The 25,988-nt window shown below is 38.5% G+C and overlaps 1 protein-coding gene across 3 annotated transcripts in view; it reads right to left on the reverse strand.

The window, feature by feature from the left end:
* The window catches only part of CFAP99 (cilia and flagella associated protein 99), a 63,676-nt gene that overhangs the window by 6,053 nt on the left and 31,635 nt on the right, over positions 1-25,988 (reverse strand). For all 3 annotated transcript variants that reach the window (XR_008819369.1, XR_008819372.1, XM_056324117.1), the window contains exons 7-14: positions 25,287-25,367; positions 23,053-23,118; positions 22,039-22,098; positions 17,997-18,085; positions 15,573-15,777; positions 13,689-13,830; positions 12,366-12,517; positions 6,663-6,868 (exon numbers count right to left, since the gene is read on the reverse strand). Coding sequence is in view for 1 of the 3 variants with exons in the window: in XM_056324117.1 (XP_056180092.1) it covers positions 6,663-6,868; positions 12,366-12,517; positions 13,689-13,830; positions 15,573-15,777; positions 17,997-18,085; positions 22,039-22,098; positions 23,053-23,118; positions 25,287-25,367 (1,001 nt within the window). In the remaining 2 variants the exon portion in view is untranslated. The remainder of the gene's footprint in view (positions 1-6,662; positions 6,869-12,365; positions 12,518-13,688; positions 13,831-15,572; positions 15,778-17,996; positions 18,086-22,038; positions 22,099-23,052; positions 23,119-25,286; positions 25,368-25,988) is intronic.

A 25,988-nucleotide genomic window follows, 5' to 3' on the forward strand; every position in this document is an offset into this window, starting at 1 on the left:
AGTGAGGACCTTCCCCATACAGAGGAAGGAGTGGCAGAGACAGCCTGTGATGGACTGACTGTAACCCCCATTCCCTGTTCCCCTGCACTGCTGGGGTGAGGAGGCAGAGAAATCAGGAGTGAGGTAGAGCCCAGGAAGAAGGGAGGGTGAGGCAAAGTGTTGTTAAGTTTTGATTTTAGTTCTCATTACTGCAGTCCGATGTGAAGTGTAATAAATGAAACTGATTTCTCCAAGTCGAGTCTGGTTTGCCCGTGACAATAATTGCAGAGTGATCTCTCCCTGTCCTGATCTCAACCCTATGAGCTTTTCATTCCATTTTCTCCCCTGTCCAGCTGAGGAGGGGAGTGATAGAGCAGCTTTGGTGGGCACCTGGAATCCAGCCAGATTCAAACCACCACATCCTACCAAAGACTTTGAAAAAATTGTAATATTTTTGAGATCTGTATGTCTTTGAAATGGTTTAACAAAGTCTATAGTTTTTGCTTAGTGACTTAGTCAGAAAGTACCCTTTAGTGTTAAGGAATGAGATGGGATTCCTGAATGTGCTTATGGAAGTTTGTAGTAGTGTGGGGTGTACATATAAACTATTCAGAGGAGGAAAAGTAAGGGATTAATAAAAGATTCATTGGAATATGGATATAAAAGCAAATGGTGAACATTTCTTTATCTATGATTGATTTTGTTCTCGATTCACTTTCCATGTAAGCTGTATGGACAGTCAACTGCCGAAAGATTTTGGCTGCCTGTGATGAAGTACAGAACAATTACATCAGTGATTGTAAAATCCAAGTATCTTTCTATTTAAAATAATATTCCAGGCATCTTAAACTGCAGTTGACATCCTGTATTTGTTGTCGCAATAATTTCCTTAATAAATAACCTGATTCTTAAAAATATGTAATTTTTTACTTCACATTTTACAAACTTTTTGTGGAGTTTGGCAGTCCAGTGTCTTCTTCCCTGGAGGTATTTAAAAGACATTTAGATGTGTCACTTAGGGATGTGGTTTAGCAGTGGACTTGGTAGTCTTAGGTTAACAGTTAGACTGATGCTTTAAAAGGTCTTTTCCAAACTAAAAGATTCTATAATTCTTCTTACTTGCACATCCCTTTAATTATTTAACTATCTGCCCTGCAATTTTAGCATCTGGCCAAACGGACTCTAGGTCCAGCAGGTCATCCAGACTATAACCAAAGAAGCAGCAATTCAGCATTAAAGGTTTTCCTGCAGGAAATGAGAACACTTGGAACAGTTGGATTAGGTCCTCAACTGTGTTTAAAAAATGGAGAATCTGAAGATTTTCACAGAGGATTCCTGCTGAAAACTACATTTTGCTCTTCATTTACATTTTCAAACTCCAGGTGTTATGTCAACAGTATAAGGAGACAGATGTATGACAGCTCTTAACCGACTCATTCAGTTAAGATACAGTAAAAATGGCTATTCTAGGCACCAAAATATCAACTTAAGCAGCTGCGACTATACTTATAAGCTCACCTTACAAAATGGAGTCTTGTGCAATAAACACAAATATATTAATATTTTTTTTTAAAGCAAGATTGCCTCATAGTGCAATACATTATTTTTTTTTTTCTTATTTGATTTCCTTATACTCTCAGTCTCAGTGACTAGTGCTGTCTGTACTTCATAGTACCTTGCCTTTTTTCTGTCCTGCACTATATAATTCTTAGTTATTGCAGTGAGGAAAACGAATGTATCTAACTGTTAACAGTTCACTGTTAAGGGACTCATTATTTTGACATTTAAGAACATTACGCTATTAGATTGATTACTGTTTTGTACTAATATGAGGGTTTTAAGCACTCAAAATTTGACTCCCTTCCAAAACAATTAAGTTATTAAGCACCTAATTTTAGGTGAGGAAGTGATTGTTATTCAGAACAGTGTTTTCCTCATGTGAAATAAAGATTATGAAGCTGCATAATCAAAGTTCATTCACAGACTCACAGAACGGCTGAGGTTGCAAGGGACCTCTGGAGGTCATCTGGTCCACCCCCACCTGCTCAAGCAGAGCCACGTACAGCTGGTTGCCCAGGACTGTGTCCAGATGGCTTTTGAATCCTCTTCTCCACAGCCTCCCTGGGCAGCCTGTGCCAGTGCTCAGTCACCCTCACAGTAAAAAATTTCCAGATGTTCAGAGGGAGCCTCCTATGTTTCCTCTTGTACCTCTTGTCCTCTCATTGGTCACCACTAGGAAAAGCCTGGCTCTGTCTTCTTTAGAGCCTCTCTTCACATATTCATATTCCTGATGCATCATTGCTGATACATTTCCTCCTTCTGTTTCAGTGCTGGTGAAGAACTCATTACCAGCCATAGGGACTGAGAAACTAAATCTTACTTCCTTACTGCACATACAGAACTCTAAGTATTTATGAATTTTGTGAAATTAATGATCTCATAATTAAGAAGTACCAAACCAAAGTCCCTTACATTGCTAATTATTCAGCTTTTTTCATTATTCTAGGCTATGTTTTTGAAGGTCTGAAGCAACAACCACACATGTTCCCCTGTTGCATCTTTCCACCTCCGTGTGCCATCTGCCCCTTCCCTCAGTTGTGAGCTGCATCACAGGGTTGTGCTGCCAGGGTGTCTTACAGGTTTTGGAGGATGGGCCTCCATTCTCCCCTCCTCACCCAGAAGGCCTTTGATCCCTCATGTCAGACCTGGACAATGCAGGGAACACCTGCTTTGGGGAGCTTGTTCTACATGGAAAGGACCATCGCAGTCATTCATTCATCCATAACCCTCCCTTCTGCTTGTTCTTCTCTTCCTCCTCATAACCATCCTTCCCCCTTGTCCTCCTGCCATGGCTGCCTTCACCCTATTTCTACCCCTCTTCAGTTCAGGCCAAGAGAGAGGTGTTATGCTGGTGTGTTGTCAGTGCCTCTTGTCAAGGAGGGGTTTGAGCACTGGCAGTGGCAGGGAGAGAAAGGGGTGCTTTGCCACTTTGGCAAACATACCATCATTTGTAATCCAGTGCTGAGACCCCAGCATGCTACACCACTACCACAGCATGAGACAGGGATATGGTAAACTTTTGTGCTGGTGAGCATCTGTGCATCCTCCTCCTGCACAAGAAAGTCAAGGAGGATTACAGTCAGTTCAGTGTCACCCTGGAACTGCAACTGCTACCTTCATCTGGATGTTGTCCTGACTTGGAGAGGGCAGGATGCTTGAGCAGCAGGCCATGTCACTTGAAATTGAGCAGAAAAACAAACAAGGCAGGAAAATGAGGAAGAACGGAAATAAGGCTGGCTTCTGTGCACCTTACATATGTGCCAGTGGCTGGTGGGGGCATGGATGTGCTGCTGTCATCTGTGTAAGACAAATAAAAGGATCGTGTAGTGTTCATTAATGCGCTTACAGAGCAGCCAGGAACGGAGTATGTGAAGTTTCATCAGATAACTGTCCTCTGGACAGCTTTAAACCATATGAATGGTGAGAGCATGCAGTCCCAAGACCACAACAAATCCAACCCAAAGTAAAACCTCCCAAACACACAGATAACGTGGATGGAGGGAGACTCAGCACCAACTGCTTTGATCTGTTGCTTGGTTCTCAGTGCATTAGATTACTTGCAGTAATAGATGTAGCCTCACTGGAATGAAAGGGAATTGTACCTGAAATATACAGGCACGTAACTTCAGTACATTAGCATGTATTCAAACACTCGTAAATCTTTTGGTGCTCATGTTCAAAAGCTGAGAACTCAAATGTTTGTCCACTTCACATGCCAGTGCTCATTTTCAAACTGTCTAAAATTCTAGAATTAAAGGGACATCCAGAACATATACTGAATTGATTCCTAAGTGTTACGCAAGCATTCACATAGCCACTGCTGTGATGGATGTTATGGCTTGCAGTCTATTAAAAGCTGATGTCTCTATAATTTCTCATGTTCTGTTTCCTATTTTGTTTAATATAGCTCATTATATGCTTGCTCAATGTGCTGCTCTTGTGTTGATGTGTGTCTGTTTGTAAATGATATTGAAAGCAACCTGCTTGGTAGGGACCCAATTAAACTCCAGCTGACACCAACTAAAGCACATTTGTTTGGCAAAGCTTAGTTGACATACCTTAGCTGATTAGCAGTAGCCTTCCACATAATGCAATTTCAGACATAACATGTAATTTTATATTAATGCATAAGGCTATCTTATGAGGACCATTGGTACGATTTGCTAATCTATCCCTATAATTATGAATTAATTCTGTAAATGCAAAAATTTGCTTTTTTACCTCTCCTGTGCAGCATATCAATAATAAAACCCAAGCAATTAATCACTCGCACTCACTTGACAGATATTCCAGGATTCAAGATCTGTAAATCAGGTTTAACGTACAAAGCCTATAGTTTGTTTAGAGGTAAATAAAAGCTGCAGCAAAGTGTCTAGCATTTGTAAATAGGCCAGCATGCTATATTCCTATATTAACAGAAATGACACCATAGATTTGGATTCTAGATGAAAATGCATGAAATAATACACTTGCAAAGAACAACATTTCTGGTGTGCTTTGGTAATGCCTCTTTATAGTAGATGCTTCCAGCTTACACACAGAGATTGTCTGGGAGCCATGAAAAGAAATCTTTTACAACATCTCTAATGAAACTTTGTATTTTCTTTATTTGGAGAGCAAACAGGGCTCCATTAAAATTACCGTAGTACTTATCATGACTCTGAATAGAAGCTTGCAAATTAAGTGTTTAATTTCATTTGGATTCTACCATCTCTAGCATGCTGGTCTGTTCTAAAAAAATTTTCAAATGTCAGAACAAAAAGTGAATCAAAGTTAGCTTCTCATTCAAGCATAGCTTATATCAGGATCAGAATATTTTTAGATCAGAATTAAGCCAAAAGTCTATTTTAAAGGAACCCAGCACTACACAAAATTCTCAGACTGCACATCTAGCGTAACATGATTCTTTAAGTAGTTGCTAGTGAAACAGTTTTTATGCATACAAGCTCTTAATGCCTAGTTTGCATCGCTAGTGGGAAGCAGTGGCTTGAGTTGCTCCCACAGGCTTTCACAACACTGAATCTTTAGCGATGAGAGTATATTTCCAGCTCCAACTCTATTTCAGGTTCTTTAGTCTTAAAATCTTTTCTCAGTATATTCCATAGAACATAGAAGGTCATTGATCTTTCTACAGCTACCTGAAAGGAGGTTGTAGGCAGGTGGGGGTTGGTCTCATCTCCCAGATAGCAAGTGACAGGACAAAAGGAAACGGCCTCTAGCTGCGCCAGAGGAGGTTTGGATTGGATGTTAGGAAAAATTTCTTCATTGAAAGGGTGGCCAGGCATTGGAACAGGCTGCCCAGGGAGGTGGTGGAATCACCATCCCTGGGGTGTTTAAAAAATGTGTAGATGTGGTGCTTGGGTTAACAGTTGGACCTGGTGATCTCAAAGTTTTTTTCCAACCTAAATGATTCTATGATTCTATGATCTATGCAGTCAATCCGCTGCAGCTGCATTTATTGATTCATTAAACTCATTAAACAATCTTCTTAAGTACTAACATGGTACAAACCCCAGTCTTTGGAGATTAACTATCAGCAAGAAACCAAATTACAGCTGGGACTAGTGAAAACTAGTTAAATGAATACATCAATACTGCCTTCTGTAATTGAGATTCAGAATTGAATGATAAATCAATAACATGAATTGAACTCTAAGAAGCCACCTTCAGTATCTCAGCAGCAAACATGAACCTGAGACATGTCTGAAGACCTGTGCTTTTAGATAGAATGTCTTCAGAATGTCAGCCTGAACATCTGTTTGCGAAGTAAGTATGGCATGACAAGGACTAACTTCTCAAACCCACAAAAGGGAAAAGGTGAAAGACAACTTACAGGAAAACAATAACAAATAGTCAAAATGCAGTAAAAATTACTATTTTTAAATAGCTTTAACTTAAGATTTTAAACTCTTTGTGGAAGTGACCTGTCTTCTGCATATGTGGAGCATCTACGATGGTTATGGATCCTTTATGACAATGAATAAGAAATATGACAATAATAAATATGATTAATGAATACAGAATTTGATCAGAGAGTCTGTAAGCAAAGAACTTTCTCTTTGATCTACTGCTATAATATATTCATTTTATTTCATAAATCAATTTATGTTATTTCTGATAACAATTATTATAGTTATCAGAAAACCTCCTAAAATATTTTTAACTTCTAGAATAAGGCTTGCATTTTCACATAACAAATCTAATTCAAGGAAGAAAACTATAGCCCTAATGTATTGAATGTAGTTGAAAATGAGAAACCACTTAAAGTGGCAAGCTGGAATGATTCTAATAACATCAAATTAGTTCTGATTAGCTGAAAAGGAACAGAAGAAAAGCAGAACTTCTTTCTCAATATGTAATATTGGCACTGAATCCTGGGGCAATACTGTTAACGCTAGCCTACGGAGTGTCTCCAGCCATAAATGATGAAAAAGATTTGTTAAATATGATGCAAATTATTTTCAAGAATAAAAAGGAAATCCTGGCCCCAGTGTAACCCTTGACAAAAGTCATACTGTCTTATAAAAGGGAAGTATTTTGCCTCTACTTGTTTTTCTCAAGGGGCTAGCAAAATATTAACAAAGTTGCAATGTCTTAAATGTCACATGTTGTTTTATACTGACTTTAAAGCAGCTGCTCGTCCACGTTCTGCTCTGAATAGGGAAATCTGGTCCAGTTTGTCTAGAAGAAGTTGTTCCTTAGCTTGTTTTTCATGAATTATCTGCTCTCTCTTCTCTTCCTCTGCTGCCTTCTGTGCTTCTCTGAGTAGAGCGAGGCGTTCACGTAGTTCCACTATTGACATTTCACAAATTAAACCATGGCCCCCAGTCTAAAGAACATGAAATACAGGTTTAAATAACACTGTAAATACCAAGGAGAGAGTAAATGAGTAAAACCAGAATACTTTGATCGTGTTCCAAATCCTGCTGAATATATTTTGACTTCAAGAAATATAGGGATGGCCCCAACCTGCTATTTACAAGCTGTTTTTAGGGTGCAGAGCTTATCTTTTTTATTTGTAAAAACACAAGGCTCATAAAACATTTAATGAAAGCATTGAAATATACAGTAGACTAATCATAAATACAACATATTTGTTGTCCAAAAAAATTCTAGTTGACTTCTAGTTTTAATTAGACTTTTGAAGTTTTACAGTGTTTAAAAGTGCATTTTTTTAAATTTGTCAAACCAGAACAAACTTTACACTAAAAAAACATGCATTTTTTTTGTATGTATCTATTTTTGAAGTATGAATATGATCTATGATGGCATCTACTATTTTTAGCTGAAAAGATCAGGACTAAAAAATGCTTTGTACACAGGAAATTCAGATCTTAATGCCCAAAGTTAAAATATTCAAATCTGAATGTTTAATGAAGGCTTTTTAATATCCACTTTACAATGAGAGTGACAATGAGCCTGATTCTGAGATGCAATGACAAACTTCTGCACCTTAGTTTGCATACGAAGGCAGATAACTTCTAAACAGATTTGTGAACACTTGAAGTTTTTGACCCTTGCTCTTACATACACTCTCCCTTTTTCTAAGTCTACACATGTACACATCTGCGTATATGGAAAACTTGCATAAACCTACATAAATACTGAACTTCTGTATAACTTTCTTTGCAAAATTTAATCTGTTTCACCTCAACTAATATTCTTTTGTCTATCTTAACATAGTTTTGGTACGTATCTTTGGTGTGTATCTTGTACCGTGGCATGGGTGCAGGAAGTCAAGATGCTAACATGACTCTTGCTATACAGTTGTATAACATTAAGAGTTAATCCTAACACTGGTTAGGATTTAATCACACAGACCTTGGTCTACTTAGTTCCATAGAACTAGTGACAGAAAACTAATGATAAAGTTTGGAAAGGATGAAGGGGTGTGTCGGGAGTGTGTGGAATCCAAAAGCATCCTCCCAGCCTGAAATTAAGTGGTAATGATAAACACATATAAGTAAAACTCATTACAATCCTTTTAATGGAGAGAAACTATTCTGTTAAAGAGCCTTCATTTCTTCAAGCAATCCTTTTCAGCAGGGAAAAAAAGCCCTTGCATTAAATACTGAGTGGGCTGTTGTCAGAATAGTAGTTGCCTTTCTGCTTTTGAGCTTTTCACAAAACAGAACATGAAGGGGAAGGGAAAAAAAAAAAAGAAGAAGAGAGAAGGATGCTTTGTCATAGATAGATGCTCAGATTGTCAGTTTGGCTGCAAGAATTGACCTGGGTCTGGTCCCTCTTCTCTGATCTGAGATGCCTTCTAAGCAGCCTAGTCAATCACTCATCCTCCAGTGATCATTCTCTGGCTGTTCAGAGCGGTGGGTGCATGAAACAGAAGGAAAGCCAAGAGAGATGAATAAAACAGTAAGGCAAGGCAGGGGTAAGCAGGGGCAACAAACCCACAAAATAACCAGGCTTGGCTCTCTGCTGCTGCAATGTTAATGCTTAAGAGGGATTATTATTGAGTTAGTCTGGAGAATCTAATGATAGAAGCTTGTCAGTGAAGAAGAAAATGCCTTGGGTAGCCATCCCTGGGAACTCCTCCAAGATTTGCAAGAGTTCTCCTGCAGTTTTTGTCCCCATAGCTTCTCTTTCTAAAGCTCCTTTAGTTAATAAGAAGAGATCCTCACTGTTTTTTTATCTAAAGTCTGACTCCAATTTTGGCTCAGTGGTTTCTCCTTCCATGCTCCTCATGTGTATCAAATGTGACCTAAACAATGGTCACCAGTAGCATCAGCAGAAGATAGATAAAATAGTTCAATATTAAGCAGCCTTCATTTTTGCATGCTTTTGAAAAATGTGTATTATCATAGGTTACTGAAACAGTAGATGTTAATTTATCTCCTTCTCAGATTTCAATCTAGAGTGAATTTGCAAGTAGCAAGTGCTATAATACCTTGTCTCTAATTTAAACTAGTCAATGACCATCAAATTCACTTGACAGGAAGTGAAAGGAAAATGTTTTGCAACGGGGCTTATATACCACTGGTAGTGTTTGAGCATGCCAAGCAGATACCAAAAAGGTCTAGGGAAGAGAATTTCCTAGAAGCATAGAATGGCAGAGGCTGAATTTTTTGAGTGTCTGAATTTCCAAAATACTCAGCGAACACAGTGAAGTGGTTCCTAAAATATGAAAAGTCCTATACTCGTGCAGTAGATAATACTGGTGTTCAAGAAACTTAAGTGCCATCAAGGGAAGAACTGGTATGTCAAAAATTATGAGAATGAATGAGAATTTTATGGACACATACTTAATTTCTCTAAGCCTGAAAAAGACTTTTGTAGAAAGAAAAAACCAGGGCAAGCTATCACCAAAAGTGGGCTAATTCACTCAGAGTGCTACTGTAATAGTGAGTATAAGGGAATCACAGAATGGTTGGGGTTGGAAGAGACCTTTAAAGATCATCTAGCTCCAACCCCCTGCCATGGGCAGGGACACCTTCCACTAGACCGTATTGCTCAAAGCCCCATCCAGCCTGGTCTTGAACACTGCCAGGGAGGGGGCAGCCACAGCTTCTCTGAGCAATCTTTTTGAGTGGCTCATCACCCTCATTGTAAAAAATTTCTTCCTTATGTCCAGTCTAAATCTATCCTCTTTCAGCTTCAAACTGTTGCCCTTCGTCCTGTCAGTACGGGTCCTGGTAAAACATTTTTCTCCATCTTTCTTATAAGCTCCTTCATATACTGAAAGGCTGCAATAGGGTCTCCCTGGAGCCTTCTCTTCTCCAGGCTGAACAATCCTCTCTCCAGCCTTTCTTGACAGAATTATTTTCCAATCCTCTGATCATTTTTGTGGCCCTCCTCTGGACCTGCTCTAACAGGTCCATGTCTTTCTTGTGCTGGGGACCCCAGAACTGGATGCAGTACCCCAGGTGGGGGTCTCACAAGAGCAGTGTAGAGGGGGAGTATCAGCTCCCTCAGCCTGCTGGCCGTGCTTCTTTGGATGCAGCCCAGGATATGACTGGCTTTCTGGGCTGCAAGCACACATTGCCAGCTCTTATTAAATTTTTCATCTACCAATGTCCCCAAGTCCTTCTCTGCAGGGCCACTCTCAATTAATTCATCCCCCAGCCTGTATTGATACTGAGGATTGCCCTGACCCAGGTGCAGGACCTTGCACTTGGCCTTGCTGAACTTCATGAGGTTCACATGGGCCCACTCCTCAAGCCTGTCAAGATCCTTTTCCTCAAGTCTATCAACTACACCACCCAACTTTATTTCATCTGTAAACTTGCTGAGGGTGCACTTAATCCCACTATATGTGTTATGAGGGAAGATATTAAATATTACTGGTCCCAGTATGGGCCCTTGAGGGACACCACTCATTACTGGTTTCCACTTGGACGTTGAGCCATTGACTGCAACTCTGGATGCGGTCATCCAGCCAATTTCTTATCCATCTAACGGTCCACCCATATCATTCAGGTCCATTCTTTTGTATTTGCAATATGACCTGTATGGCCACTCCATTTTCAGCATCCTTATACTTTAATAGCCTTACAAATAGGATCAGCTTGGATTTTGAATGAATTTTTCATATATGACTTGAAACCTGCTGTGTTTTTCTGTTTTGTCTTTTGAGATGAACTAGGTGGGAAAACATATTTAAAGCCACGTTATGTACCTAGAAACAAACAGTATTTCAGTGGTAGCTCTATGTGAGAGTTGACAGCCACTGTAAGTGACAATAAGTGAACTAGGTTCAAAAATAAGAAAGTACTGACATTCCAGTCACCTTCATTTTCTTGAATAAGAGCCTGCACACCATTTTACAGTTGTTGTGATTGAAAAAGTAATGATATTTCCACATCCAGCTACATCATACCATTGTGTCTTTGCAGCCTACATCTTGTGACTGAATCATCAGGGTAACAAATGTGCAGTGAGACTATGCTAAGGGCTGTGTTTAGGGTTGACACAATGTGTAACTCTATCTGAAGCAGTAAAAGACCTATAAATTGCAGTACCTTTTGGCATTTCCATGCACACGGTTTACAGTATCTGTGGTGTACAATAGTTCTTTGTACTCTTCACTTTTCCCCCTGCTTCTTCCATTCTGGTTCAGTAATATTTCTCTACAAATGGGTGGAGTGAGCCTGGGTTTGAAAAAAGAGGATTTCTGCCTTTGGCTGGAAGAGAAGTGATGGCAGCAGCCATCAAGGCAGCCAAAGAGTGTGAAGGAGGACGGGACATCTGGGAAAACGATTTTATTCTTATTCACTTATTTTGCTCTTTAACGTTAAATGTATTTTAAAATCTGATAAATGAGATGGGGGATCTATATGGTGGCTGCAGAGATAGTAGGTAGCTTTGGAGTCAATGAATGGCTCAGTTCTGTTCATAGAAGCAGGAGATAAAACCAAAGCAACATAACGACTGTTCCAACAGCCGCATTGAAGGAAGACCTGTTCCTTGCGTATGCTTTCTGCAGACTAGCAGAAATTTTTTACTTTGTGATCTTCATTTGAAAACTTCATTTGAAAAAGAAAGGGAAGTAAAACCCAAAAAGATTCTATTTTAAACTGCTAGTATCATTTTATCTCATTCCATGTTATTCTTCTTTCAGGGTGGATAAGAAAAATGGAATACTATTTTCAGCTAATCTGCTTCTGATTTAGTGGTAAGATAACAGATTTCCAGATGCTGTCCAAGTCTGTAAACTCTGCAAAAGTGGGTGTTGCAAAGCCCAGTCTCAGGTATATCAGTTGCTGTGCATCAACAGTAAGTCTAAGAAGTCTGGGATACATTTACTGTAAACCTAACCAGACATACACATCATTTGCACAGTACATGCATAACAATTCAGCAGATTTGGGATTCTCTTGACAATCTCTTTCATGTACCTGAATGTTTGACAGTTTTGAAAGCAAAGGAAATTAAATTCACTAATTACCATGGCAATCACCACTGCAATATGAACAACTGTACATCAGTCCAAACTTTGTGTTCATTCAGCCCTTACCCAGGACAGACAAATCTATGAGTTTGTGCAGGTGGACAGAACATCACTTGTAATCACTTGACAGTCTCTTTTTGAAAGACACAGGAAAACCCAGATCCAATTGGCAAAACTCAGAGAAAGTTCAAGGGGACTAAGATTTCACTTACATCAGAATATTATTCCTAGTAAAATTTTAATTTTATAAACTTTGTGAAAGTTCCAGTTCAAGTCTACCCTTTGTGTCATGGGGTCACTCTGCACTTAACGCTGTGCATCCAGACAGTGGTATTTCTTCATGCAGTACACAATTCCTCTGTAGGTGTGAAACATACGCAATATGCATTTATGTAAAAACGGTAGGTTTTCTTTTTGAACTTACCTCTGTTAAATCAACAAACTTATGTCTGATGCTTGGTAAAGACTCAATAGCTCGTATTTGTTGAATTAATTCATATCTTTTCCTAAGCTTCTCTTCCTCTTCTTCTAAAGCTTGCTGAAGAAGTTCTCCATTTTCTTCACAAACTTTCTGAACTGAAAGATAAGAACTAATCTTTGTTAGCTAGTTGCACATTTTAACAAATAGTCCATCTGGAGGAAAATTCATATGCATTTGTGAATAATGATAATACTGATCTAAAGGTACTTGAGGGAACAGTCTGGTATTGGTGGGAGGAATGATTAGAGAAACAAATGAGTTCTTCCCACCTCCACTATCTATCATTCTATTGAGCACATAAACATACTATACACATAGATAAAGCAGACTCTTTGAATTACTGCTTTGTAATTTCTGTTCTAATTTATGCATACTGTTTCATTATTTAATAAAAAGATATTATACGACGGCAAATATTCATCATTTTTCAAGCTACTTATATCCTAGAAACCACTGAATTGCAAAGGCCAGTAGGCTTTGCTAGCCCATTTCAGAGTGGCTACCACCCTCTGCCTTCCTCAATCCTTACTGATACAAGTATGGAGACACACAAATGGAGAAACGTCTGCTCACCAAAATATGCACAACTAGAGGTAGCCTGTTCATACAGTAGATGTTAACATGGCATTGCATTGCAATATGTACAGCCATGCCACTCAGCCTTCTCCCTGGACTTCATTAGCTAATGCATTAACTGAAGAATTTTCTTTAAAAATAGCAGAGGATGAGTAACATTATTTCCCTTCATCCTAATGACTGGTCTGTCTTGGAGGTGATACATCCTTCTCCCTTGTGACACCGTCCTTCTAGGAGATGTGTTTTTTTTCCTTAGCTATGGTCTTCTTCTCTGGACTGTCTTCTCTGGAGAAGACAATAATCTTGAGCCATGATTTTTTCACAGTGGTTGCTAGGCAAATCCTCTCATAATGATATGAATCACAAGAATCTGAGCTTCATAACTTAATTTGACAAAAGGTAGAGTTATTCACATATGCTATTTTTGATGGAAGGGAAACTAGTTGCAGAACATCAGTGCTGTATTTCTTCCTTTTAAACAAAAGTAATTCCCATGACTAGTAGCTTAGAGTTTCTGATCTACCTATGACCAACTTATTATTGGATTATGTATTCATGCATTCATTGGCATGCATGGCCTCAACTTCCCTTTCCTTTCTGTAAAAATTGTAATTGGCCCGCTAAAAGAATCATGAAGTAATCCGGGGACATTTGACATAATCTCTTATTTTACTGGCAGTATATAAATACCTATCTGCTGTTTGTATTTCTGGAGTTTTACTTTCGCTTGCTTTGCATTCTTGTGTCCTTCCACGACTTGCTCCACCAGCTCTCTCATTTCTTTCTGTTCCTGTAGACGTTTCTCTGCATATTGCTGCATCAGCTCTGCTTTCTAAATTAAAGAAAACAAACAGGTGAATAAAACTCCTTGTAACTGGTGATCCGAGTGCCTCAAATCAACTGAAATGGGGCAAGAACAATTGGATTCAGAGTATTACATCATCCACAACAGTAGCAAAGGACATTGGCTGGGGACAACATAGAGACCCAGATTTAAGCTCCCCTCTCTATATTTATTTACCCACAACAGACCTTCATAACATTTGCAGTGCTATTTCCCAGGATTCCCTCCTACATGTTTCTATAAGCAGACCAAAAAAGCCATCTCTGGATCTGGAGATACCAAGAAAAGGGCTAACAGCTGGTTGTGTGTCTGCAGGATATTGGTCCTAAGTCATATCTCTATAACATACAAAAGTCCACTTTTGGCTATTATGTTTCTTTCTTTGTCAGAGGAAACGAATGAGAAGCAGGAAAGTGGACTTTCCCAAACTAGATTCCTTACTGTACTTTCTGTTTCAGATGGAAGACTAGAGTTTTAAAAGATGGAAGAGGGCCAGAATGACAGATGTTGGTGAAAGGGGAATTGGTGCTCAGTACTTCTGGAGATCTACATGTGGATGAAGTGCCCTGCTGGCATCTGTTGAGAAGTGAAGGGAGCTGCCTGGAATTGCTAACGTTAGAGCAAGTCTGATTTGCACATCCCCAAATTTATACCTATTGGGACATTTCTGTTAACAGATAAAACATATATGCTCTGAAATTGAGGTGAATATAATAATTACAATAACTTTGGAATGGGTGTGAGCAATCACACTGTGGTCAGTTGTAGATAGGGGGTTCACTTTAAGTTCTTGCTACAGCCTGTCTAAACAGACATAAAGACTCAATGCCCCCAAAGACTGAAAGATTCTATAGGACAGAAAAGGGACTCATTAATCAGGTTTCCCTTTTGCAGCATGGCCTTTATGAAAATCTGGTACATTTGTGGTACCATCTTAAGTTGCTGAGATGCTGCAGAGACATCTGTGGGAGGTGGCCAAGAGAAAAATACTGACTGGCCTACAGGGCATAGCAGCAAACTGGGTTAATAGAAAAATCTGTCATAGTGGCTATGAAAAATTTTAAAATTACAGTATTAGTTATTTCTAGATCACTTGTTTGTTTATAGGAAAAGCACTGGAAAAATGTAATGTGACTTTGGGGAAATAATGAAAAGATCTAGCAATGTTTTGCTGTGATTTGCCATATTGGAAACTGTGTGAAAGTACTTCTTGGCATAAATATTCAGTTTTCCATATATACAGATCCAAAGAGGGCACTCTGCCTCAATTTTCCCTAAGAGACATCTAGGTATGTCAGATAATACAAAGTAAATTGAATTATATTAGTTTAAGAAAACAAATTATTTTATATTTGTGGCTCTCATTTTAACAAAATAATGAAATTAGTCATATAGTGCTGATTTCACTGCAAATTGTGCTTAGTATCTCAGTATCTGTTCAAAAAGCATATGCACAATGACAGGAATATAGGGGAGAATGCTCTAACCTCCTGTTTTATTTAATTTACTTTGCAAGTGTTATCAAGTAAATCAAACACTTTAAAAAAGTACTATAATGTATAAGCATTGCTCCATCTGAAAGTTATATAATTGTTTTTCCATTGTTTGCAGACTCCAGGGAGTAAAGACACTGTATAGAACTTTTACATCTTCTCAAAGTAGGTGTCATCTGTGGTATGCTTCGCGCTGATTGAATGTAAGCAAAATTTGAGCCATGCTGTATGTATTACCTCTTCTCTCATTAGGTCAGCTTTCTTCTTATTTTCTTGAATTACATTCTGATGGGCTAGAACTGCCTCTTCGTGACTCAGTTTCCCTTGAAGCCTCCTACACTCTATTTCAGCCAGCTGTTCTTCCAAATCTTTTCCACGCATCTGTTTTTGCCATTTCAAGAATTCAGATGGGTCTCCAGCCCCTTGTAGCAAATTTTCAATTCTGCAAGGGAAAGAAAAGAGTATATGATTCTAGGGATCTGGCTCTGCAGCCCTGCCAGGGTTCATAAAACATTTCTAGTAGCTTGTTGTGATATAAGGTGTTTGATCTCTGCAGAGAAAATAGGTGGTCATTTCAAAGTTTGACAGATATATTTTAATTCCTGTCTAAGAGATGTTTCTAATACGTGGAAAGCCTGGGAAAGCTAGGCTGGAAGAATGTGCATGAGAGCATGGATCTGAAAGTTTTCAGTAAAACAAAGCCCCAAGAGAGGGCAAACTTTAGCTAACTTATGGATTCTCATAAGGAGTGGGGAGAATCAGGCTGAAAGTATGTACATTTTCTTAGAACTTTACTTTGTTTAGAGGTAGAAAGAATAACTTTTCTCTTTGGCAATCTGCTTGGCCACTTCAACATAGAGAACTAAAAAATATTCTGTTTAATTCTACTTCTGTTTTGTATTTTGTCAATTAATATTGTTGTAATGAGGCAAAGAAGTATTCAGCTATTAAGCAAAGACACATTCTTATTTTTTTGTGCTTGGATGAGAGAGAAAAGCATAGCAAAGCCCTAGGGCAGGCCCATCAAAGTCCTGCAGCAGAGGAGTGAATGAGCCAAGAACTAGGGCAGAGACACAAAAATGCAGTGAATGGTGCCTTACTGCTGCTCTCCAATGCAGATAATTATGTATCTGTTGTGTGTTAAATGCAGATGAAGATTAAAACTCATTAATATAAAATAGTGTTAAGATATAGTGAAAATATTCCTTTGCTGAGTGGAACAAAATTCTGCCCGATAGAGTGAACAGTATCATATATAATACAAAAGAACCTCAATATACATACATAACTTATAACAGAACCTGAGTGATGCATATTTTACTGTTAGAATCCTGATCCATATAGCAAAATTTTCTAGGTCCAAAGACCAAATCCATTCTTAGGCAGTCATTCTGGCACTTAAAACGCTAACAATATTTAGCACTTAGCCTGTTAAGTCAGGTGGATTAGAAATAATACTAAATCAAGATGACATGATATAGGTTTTATCTTTGTTAAAATTATTAGTGAAAATGTTCTGAAATTCTAGCTATAGAATACAGCCTGCAGTGGCCATTCAGGAGTCACCCTCTCCCTAGTTAATGTCTGCTGAAAACCTATGCTGCTGAATAAGGATTCCTTATGTCAGACGAATCCTTATGTCAGGATTCCTTAGAGTCCTAAGTACACCAAAAGGACCTGCAACCTCTCATTCCTCGCCCCTGCCTAGGATTTAGTTGCTTGTGTTCAAAGACAGCTCTGTTGCAGTGCAACCGCAGAACATTGGATCTGACTGGAGTGAAAAGAACTGTGTGAGGAAGAGCTAAGAAAAGCCCTGTTGTGTGTGTCGAGTTTTTTCCTGGGAGCCACATTTACGCTGATGTTAACAGCCTTTGTCCTTGCCTAAGCTACGCTGTAGGTGTGCCTGCACCCAGCCTAGTACCTTGTTGACCCTGCCTTGTTGACTTGGCTTCCTGGCTTGACCTCGGCCCTGACTTGTCACTGTGGACTCATCTGAACAATCACTGGACTGTTGGCTGACCCTGCTGTCTGTCCCTGGATTTGCTCCACTGCCTTGCCAGGGTACTACGGAACTGAGCTGCTGTCAGTGAGGACGCTGTCCCTACACGCCTTGCTGTCACTCACAGCTCCTGCCTTGTGGAGCAGCACACTTGTAGTCCTCCATATCTTACTGTAACAGAAATGGACAGGCATTTTTATATACATATAAACAACTGCAAGTATCAAATTTGGCATGTAGTTGACCACAAACCATTGAAGAAAATGGAGATACATGAAATTATTTTGCTTAATATATTTGTGTCTTTTATAATGGACACAGAAATAGATGTGTATTTGGGTCATTATTTATTCTGGGGAATTAGAATAAATGTAACAAGTGATCCTTATTGGACTTTGCCACTGGGCACTAGCCAAAGTGCTAAATCTGGCGTGGTCACACTCTATAGCATCTACAGTAAAACAATGACTTTAATATAGAGTTTCACTTCAGTCCACTATTCTCTTTAATTGTTAACTCTGTTTACAGAATAGCTTCCTAATGTCTTACAACAGATCCATTACTTTAGTTTCCCTGGAATTTACTCAATTATTTTTTTATGTGGTTAATTATTCTGTATCCAGGGTCGTGAAAAGTAATCTGAGAAGGAAGCATGATTGTACCTCTTGAGCTCCTGTTCCATTTTCCGCTGATAGAGGGCACCCTCTCTTAAAATAGCTGCAGCATTTAATTTAATAGGTATATTGTCAACCTGTCAGGAAAGGGAATGTATATACTATAGTTAGTAATGTAAACCATAAAACAGAGTATAAACACATTTCAATGGGTTAAATAAATCGACCTAAGAAGGCATAAATTTTGCTTAAAGCATTCATCTAACATTAATCTGACATTCACAATGAAATTGCATGCTGTTCATAAACCACTCAAGCAGCTTAAGAAATCAGCAAAGTCTCCCAAGTGGATTATAAATTTGTAATCACTCTTGGACCATGTCAAATCCCATAGAATGTGTTCACTTCCTTTAATTTTTTTCAGTGCTCATGTACGTAGTGTACACAGATTCCATCTGCTTTGGACAAAGAAAATAAACTGCTTCTCTAAAAGACAGGAAGTTAGCCAAAACCATTAAAGTAAAACATAAGCACCACCTTTCACAGGAAGGTTTCAGAAGTGTTTTACAAATAATCACTATTATAACTTCAAAATATTTCTAAGACAAATGGCATCACCAATTGCTATATTCATTGTCTAGATAGTAGAAATGAAGTACAGTTGTCAGTGACTTTCAGGCCTCACGGTGTGACTTGGACTAGATCCTGTGGCTGCTTCACAATTCTTCAAAGTTGCCTTAGGAACAACTCCCATACAACATCTAAATACTAAGGGAGGAAAGGATCAACCTCTTTCGCAGTTAAAAATGGTCCCTACCCAAACAGGCTATTCAGAAAAAATGTATCACCTTTGAAGAGTGTAAGAGACCTGATCTGAACTGAGGCAATGTAGTGCTGGTGGGATAAGAACTGGGATCATTCCTGCAGAAAACAAAGCTTAGTCATGACACATTTGACCTAAATCCAGACAAGTTTTGTGTTCAGAATCCAAGCATGTATTTAAATTCCAAATTAACAGCTTAAAGAGCGGCTGAGAAACAGATGCAACAGAATCACTCAAGCTATGTACTGCAAATATTGTATGCACAAATATGTACTGCAGTCTCCTGAAATACATAAGCTAAGTAGGAAAAGGATGGTTTATAATTGATATTAATTAGGTAGGTTAAGGATAACAAACACATGCTATCACGTAGAAATTCACCAAGTAGAATTACTGTGTTTTCCACACAGATGACACGTTAATGGGTAAAAACTAATTACCTGTTTCTTGACAAAATGATGATAACTTGAAGAATTTAGGAAAATAATCCAAAACAATGTATTTTATTCCTTTTGTATGACTCACTATACTTACTGTCCTTAATGATTAATGATGTTCTTCCTTCCTTTTGGTCTACTCTTCTCAAAGTCTTTTGCATTATATGAACATTCCCTCTACAGTCTGTATTTTATACACTATACTATGTATAAAATGTCTACTTAGACATTTTCTCTGACACAAGTAGAAATTTTTGGCAATTACTTGTGTATACAGATTTCATATTTTGTATTGGCTAACTATAATTTGGATACAGAACTGAACTAAGAATGATTATGGAAACACCTTTAAATTCAGTTTCCCAATTTACTAAACAGGAATATGACTGTATGAAAATTAAACAGAAATATGACAGCTCCTATATGCACAATAACTAGGACTCCCAAGATACATGCAGGCAGGTATAAGTAAAATAACTGAATAGATTCTTCTATGTCACGTGGTATCGAGGAAGTTTTGAATTTTACTCGTTGTCTTCCTGTTGTGAGATATCTTCCCTTTTTTCAAGGTGAGAAAATGGAAATAATTGGGAAAATCACAGAACACTGTAATTCTTCTGGAAAAAAATTGTGTCCACTATAGCCACCTAATGAACATACAATGGCTCAGCAAGGCCTGATATGAGCGAGGCAGATTGAGACAGAGTGCTGATGCATTTGTACCATCTCATTTTTCCAGTGAAAAAAATGAATAGATATTTTGTAACAGGAATGAGAAAGAATTGCTGCCGCACATAATAAGTGTGTCTGAAATGGAAAAAATATATATTTAATATACTGTGGGTGTTCTAAAAGGAGGAAAGGAAAAATAGTTGGTTAAAGTATTATATAATTTCACTAATTTGAGGACAGATTATAATCTTATTTATACAACTTGGATAAACCTTCCTCAGGATTTTCTACTCACAGAATTGCACAGGCAGGAAGGCAACAGGAACAGAAAGTATTTTAAAAGTCAATAATGATATACCTATCTCAGCCTGAAAGTTACAGCAGCATCCTGAATACCACATAACCAACCTTTAAGTCAAATGTGTTTAGATGAGATAAAACTGATCATACGGCTAGAGAAGATACTAGCACGTGTTAGAAATGGCCCTGATCAATGCCGTAAGATGCCAGATCCATATTTTCTTTATGCAATTTAGGCAGATGGTTTGACTTTCATTAGTCTGCACTAAGGTTTCAGTATTTGACATTATCAGAAAAGTCTTGAACTAAGCCCACGTAATTACAGGTCATGCAAGTTTAGGTTAACTATGTGAATGTTTCCTGGTCGTGTCGTGTGTCAGTGTGTCATCCCCCCCCCCCCCCCCCCCCCCCTTTCCAGTACAGAAGGAACTAGGATCTAGCCGTTTTCCTGTAATTTAAATACTGCTAGATTGTAAACAAGCAGACCGAGTAGGTGACACTGTTATTAAAGAAAACTTCAGTATGTGATAAAGGCTACATATGCTTTAGAAATAGTAGCCAGATGCCCAGTTCCCCAAGCAGGGAATCAGTCTTTCCAATGTGTATGAGCTGTACCTAAATAGTAGGTTTTTTAAAGAGTAGGTAGAGCTGCTCACAAGATACTTGTGACATACAAGAACAGCTTCCACACTACATTATTCTGCATATGAACTTGAAACAAACGAAAGATGACAGATTGAATGATGTAAGACTTAAGATTATCTGCAGTACAGTTATTGCAGAAATAGCAGTGTGAGTTTTCATGTGTTGTACCATTAAGGCTGAATAGCCCATTTTCCATGTTTACAATTCTCTGTCCCTTGGAAATCCTAGCAGAGAAGCAATCAGTATAGTGGATTTTATGACCTCAGTATGTGCCTAAAGGAAACAAGACAAACATCCAGACTGACTGCATATTGTGTATCAGACAGTCATTAGATGAAATGATTGCTCAGCATTCTTTAGGATCTCATTTTGAAACAGTGATTTACAGACAGAAGATTCTTCTGTCCCTGTGCTGAGTTCTTACACCAGGGCTTTAAAATTCTTTTCTTTCCTGTGGACTATTGTCAGACCTTATAATTTTACACAGAAACTTCTCCCTTTATAATTGAAAGTACATTTGAGGCAGCAAGGTTACATAGCGCAATGGCACACAACCTACCTGTTGGGTCCTCAGGGAACCAAGAGGTCTTAATTGCCCTGGCCAGCCTCACCCAGGACCTCCACTCACACCCTCTGCTCACTGGTCTGGGAGCCCCACCTCAGCTCACATACGGGTTTCAGTCCTTTCCTGTTATGCTGGAGGTAATTCTGCTCCTGGTTGTCTCTCCAGTTCTGTCTCCTGCTGTCATGGACCTGGGTTGCTGTTGTAGCCTTATCTCCTGACTGGACTTCCTGGGTGGACCCCAGACCTGACTTGCTTCCTTGCTTTGTCTAAGAATGACTTGCTGTCAGCAGAACCTGTCACTACCGTTGACCTTGTCACGTTCAGATAACCTTGCTGTTATGACCTTGTCACCAACAGCCTGGTTGGTGAGAGCACTGCCTGTGCTTTAATTACCTTTGGCTCCTCATTTCTCTTCCTTCCTGGAGTAGCCACACTTTTGTTCCCTGATCATTTCTTTGTGGATTATTAATGGTGCATAGGTCAAAATTTATGAGCTATAGACCCAATCCAACCTATGCTCCTGGCCACAGAACTCAGTGTAAAAACAGGGATTACAGTAGAGCTTGCATGACGACAAAATTTGCATGTGTGTTTTTCACTCCGAAGTTTTCAAGTACATCTGACAACAGTACCTTAAAGGTTACTCACCTTGCTTTGGATCTTTTGAGCCTGGAATGCCGGTTTACTGTTCATACTGTCATGTGTGTTCTGCAGTTCAAACCAAAAATACATTATTTCGTATCAGAGACAGACTTTCAAGTAATCAGCAAAATTATTAGATATTTACCAAAAACCACTCTTGAATATTCATCTAGTGTAACAGACAATCATAGGGGACATATTTTGCAATTGTTATATCCACAAAAACTTGCTATGTACACCCAACTTAGTGGGAATATTTCATATCAAATGACCATACAAAGGTACATCCAAATATTGACTAAAATTTCTTGACTAAAATAATGCTAAAAAAGTGATGTTTTGACTATGAAATATTACCTATATATGAATATATTCAGCTCTTAACTGAAATAGATCTTGGGAAGACAAAGTATGGTGTCAAAGCACACTTCATGAAATTATTAAATAGTGGTAGAATTCTACTGATGGTTATTAAATTAATTTCATGGTGTTAGCTATAGATACTGATGTGAAAGTGTCTGGTATCATGGGGATGAACACAGTGAATAAAATATGCAGATGTGATGTTGAAATGAATATATTACATACATAGTTTGGTGACGTAGTTATGAACTGGGAATCAACCAAATCAACCAAAGCAAGAATTCTGTACGAATGGGACCATTATTCCCTCAGCTTGGCTGCTCTGTGGCATAAAAGTTAATGGAAAAATAATATGTGGGTTTAGAGAAAAATTGTCCATTTGGAGGAGCATCACAGGAAGGCTGCTCGTCTCAAAATTAGGAGAATAATAAAGCAGCACCAGAGGTATAAGAAAGGGGATTGTGCATCATGCATCCAAAGAGGCAAATGTTAGTATACGGATGTGAAATGACAGTACAGCTATAAATCGTAGCACTTAACTCCTAACCCCAAACAAACAAAATTTTTCAAACACTGTGAGATATTTTTAAATACTCCAGTCATTTTTCATCTTCATACTGGGGGATTTTTAGGTAATAAAAAATCTTTGTAGCATACCTCTCTCTTTTCAGGCTTCATGGTTGCACACCTGAACTGGTCAGCATTTGCTTTCAGGAGCAGATCCTAAAATTAAAGCAATTAGCTTAAACAGTGTGGTACATTTAAATTCTCCAATAAGAATTATCTGTCTAGAAAAGCCTTGCAGCCCCAAGCAGTGTATTCATTTGTTTCCAATGAATGAAATCTTGACTTAGAATTGATAGGAATTTTCATTCCTGATTGAAGACTTGAAGTAGGCAAGTCTTGATTTTCTACATATTTCTGCCTGGTTATATCCTTTGCATAGGGCATCAGGCCTTTGATAGGTCTGCCCATATGAAACATGTTGCTCCTGAGGAATTCAGCTTAAAAGCCTCATTATTATCTATGGCACATTAGTACCATAGGTGGTAACTGTTTCCACACAGCTAAGAAACAATGACTTTTGTTTCTGAGTTAAATTAGAAGATCATGATCAGGCATCTCAGATCCTAGTGTTGCTCCAACAGGCACACCCCTAGCAGTAATTCCACCTGTCATTTTAAAGGGGGAAGTACAGGCAGCCGCGTTTCTAGTGTTTGGGTATTTCTTTTGTTTGTAAACCAAATCTCTAATCAAAGCTGTGAAAAACAGATTAGATTTTCTAATGGCTTTCTGGACAGCAGCTGTCCATAACTCACTGAACAGGATTCATCTAGAGTATGGCTTCCAGTGTTCTCCCTCCTTACAGATGATCAGACATGGTACTTACAATGACAGCTATAGCTTCTGCAAAAATGCTAAGAAACAAAAGGTATTTTTAATGCGTATTTCTTTTAGGACCTAACATTTCAGCTTGTTCAGCAAACAGTCTAGGGAACTGACCTTTGTGAATGCTTTGGATGCGTTTTATAACATTCCAGAGGCGACAAAAACTGCTGTTATTGCAGCTATAATTTCTGTGGTGTTTTTCCTTTGTTCCTTGTATTCATGCATTTTCTCCACTGAACAATGGGGCTGGTTGTTAGGTGATTTTATAGTTGTCATAGATTTTTGACAATATAGGCACTGTGATATGTTGCCTCCCCCCCCCCCTACCCCCCCCCCCCCCGCCCTGTTTTTCTAGGAAGTTTGTACGTACAAATAAGCACACAGAGAAATAGGCGTGTGCTTTCTCCACAATATGGAAAAAAGGATAAAAAATGTTGTATTGTTTTATAATGAAATATCAAGCATAGGTAATATGATGGGCCAGCAAAAAGAATGCAATGTTTATCCCACTAGAGTCCACCACAGATTAAAGCATTTACTATAGTTTAGGAACAGAATCCAATGCCCCTTTCACAAGGACATGAGGAGAGCCCAGAACAGTGACAAATGAACTTGTACTGGCTAGTGAAAGCTAGAGTAAGGCATTTTCAAAATGGTGGTGGGAGAGTGCAGATAAAAAGGAGTCAAATAGGATACCTTTTATCAAGCTTATACTGTTACTCGATTGGATATGGTGATTGCAGTGTGGGGAGGAAGAAATAAAGTGGAAACTGACATTTAATTAATTCCCTTCCAAGGAGAAGACAACAAAAGTCTGCTTTAACTATGATAGGAACTAACTCATTGAACAGGATTCATATCAAAGTTTGGATCAAATAACTAGAGATGTGTCTTTGTTTTTCCAGGCCCTCCCTTCTCCTGCTCTCTTAACACACAGACCATGTACTCTGCTTCTTTACAAATCATGATGACTTCCCACTCTCTCAGCCTGCGGAAGGAAGGAGTATGGAGTCTGTGCAAAAGAGAAGTCATAATCTGCTGATACTTTAAAACAGTGGGTGATGATTTGTGGTTATTTATCAGTTACTATAGAAAACAAACAAAAATATTGAACATATTTTGTATTTGAGCCCTTATTAAGTGAGTACCTTAAATACCCACATATCCTGTGGGAGTAAAAGAGCTATCAAACTATTTCAAGCTTGTGAAGACAATAATCATGCTTCTGCTACCTTACATAGCTACTTGCATAATTTCTCACATGGTATGTATAGTGAATAAAGGAGGACCTTGCCTCAGACATTTAATAATAAAATAAGGAAAAAGGGTGAAAGAACAGAACAGAGGATACAAACTTCATGACTCTAGAGAAAGAGCCAGGAGCTATTAGTACAAAAGCAAATATGGTTCAGATAAATTTCTAAGACTTATGAAAATGGAATATTACAGAAGAAACAGTTTAGAAGAAAGGAAAGACTAGAATAAGAGCACAACGCACTTACTTCTGCTTTTCGGCGATTTTTTGTTTTGATTTCCTCCAGCTGCTTTTTTTCCTTTGGAGGTTTGTAGGTGCTTGGAGGAACCTATAGTAAAAAGAAATAATGTCTAAAATATGGGGTATAAGACATTTCAAGCAACACATTCTTGCTGGAAAAAAACCCCAAACATTCACTTTTACTGTAGAACAGCTGCAGTTATTTTTAAAATATTGATTCTTTACTATTAATGCCAGTGCAGAAAGCATGGACAGATTCCAATTAGCTGGGACTACCCAGGCTTTTCAGTTATGTCCAATGTAATATAACCCCTAGTCAAAAGACCAGAAAGAAAGAAAAACCTGAAACTAGTACAAGAAATGCTAAAGAAATTATGAATCCTATAGGCCCTATCAAGGCAAAAAAAGTTGCCAGAAGGGGAAAAGTTCTGTTTAGTAACTCATAAACTTCAGATTCACAGTCAGATAGGACAGCTGAATAAAGTTAAGCTGTGGAGCTCTCTGGCACAGTGTGTGGTACTAGCAACAAGTTATAGAGACTCCAGAGAAGTTTAGAGAAGATAAATCTTGAAGTTTATTAAATACTTGAACTTCATTGTAACTGAGGAAGTCTTTGAGCTGAAATGGTGGAAGACTGAGAAGGCAGCTGCAGAAAGCAGCAGCTATGCTTGTCCTGTCCCTGTAGTGTTCCTAGACATCTGTCTTAGTA

Source organism: Falco biarmicus, chromosome 1 (genome assembly GCF_023638135.1).
Source record: "Falco biarmicus isolate bFalBia1 chromosome 1, bFalBia1.pri, whole genome shotgun sequence".
NCBI lineage: Eukaryota > Metazoa > Chordata > Aves > Falconiformes > Falconidae > Falco > Falco biarmicus.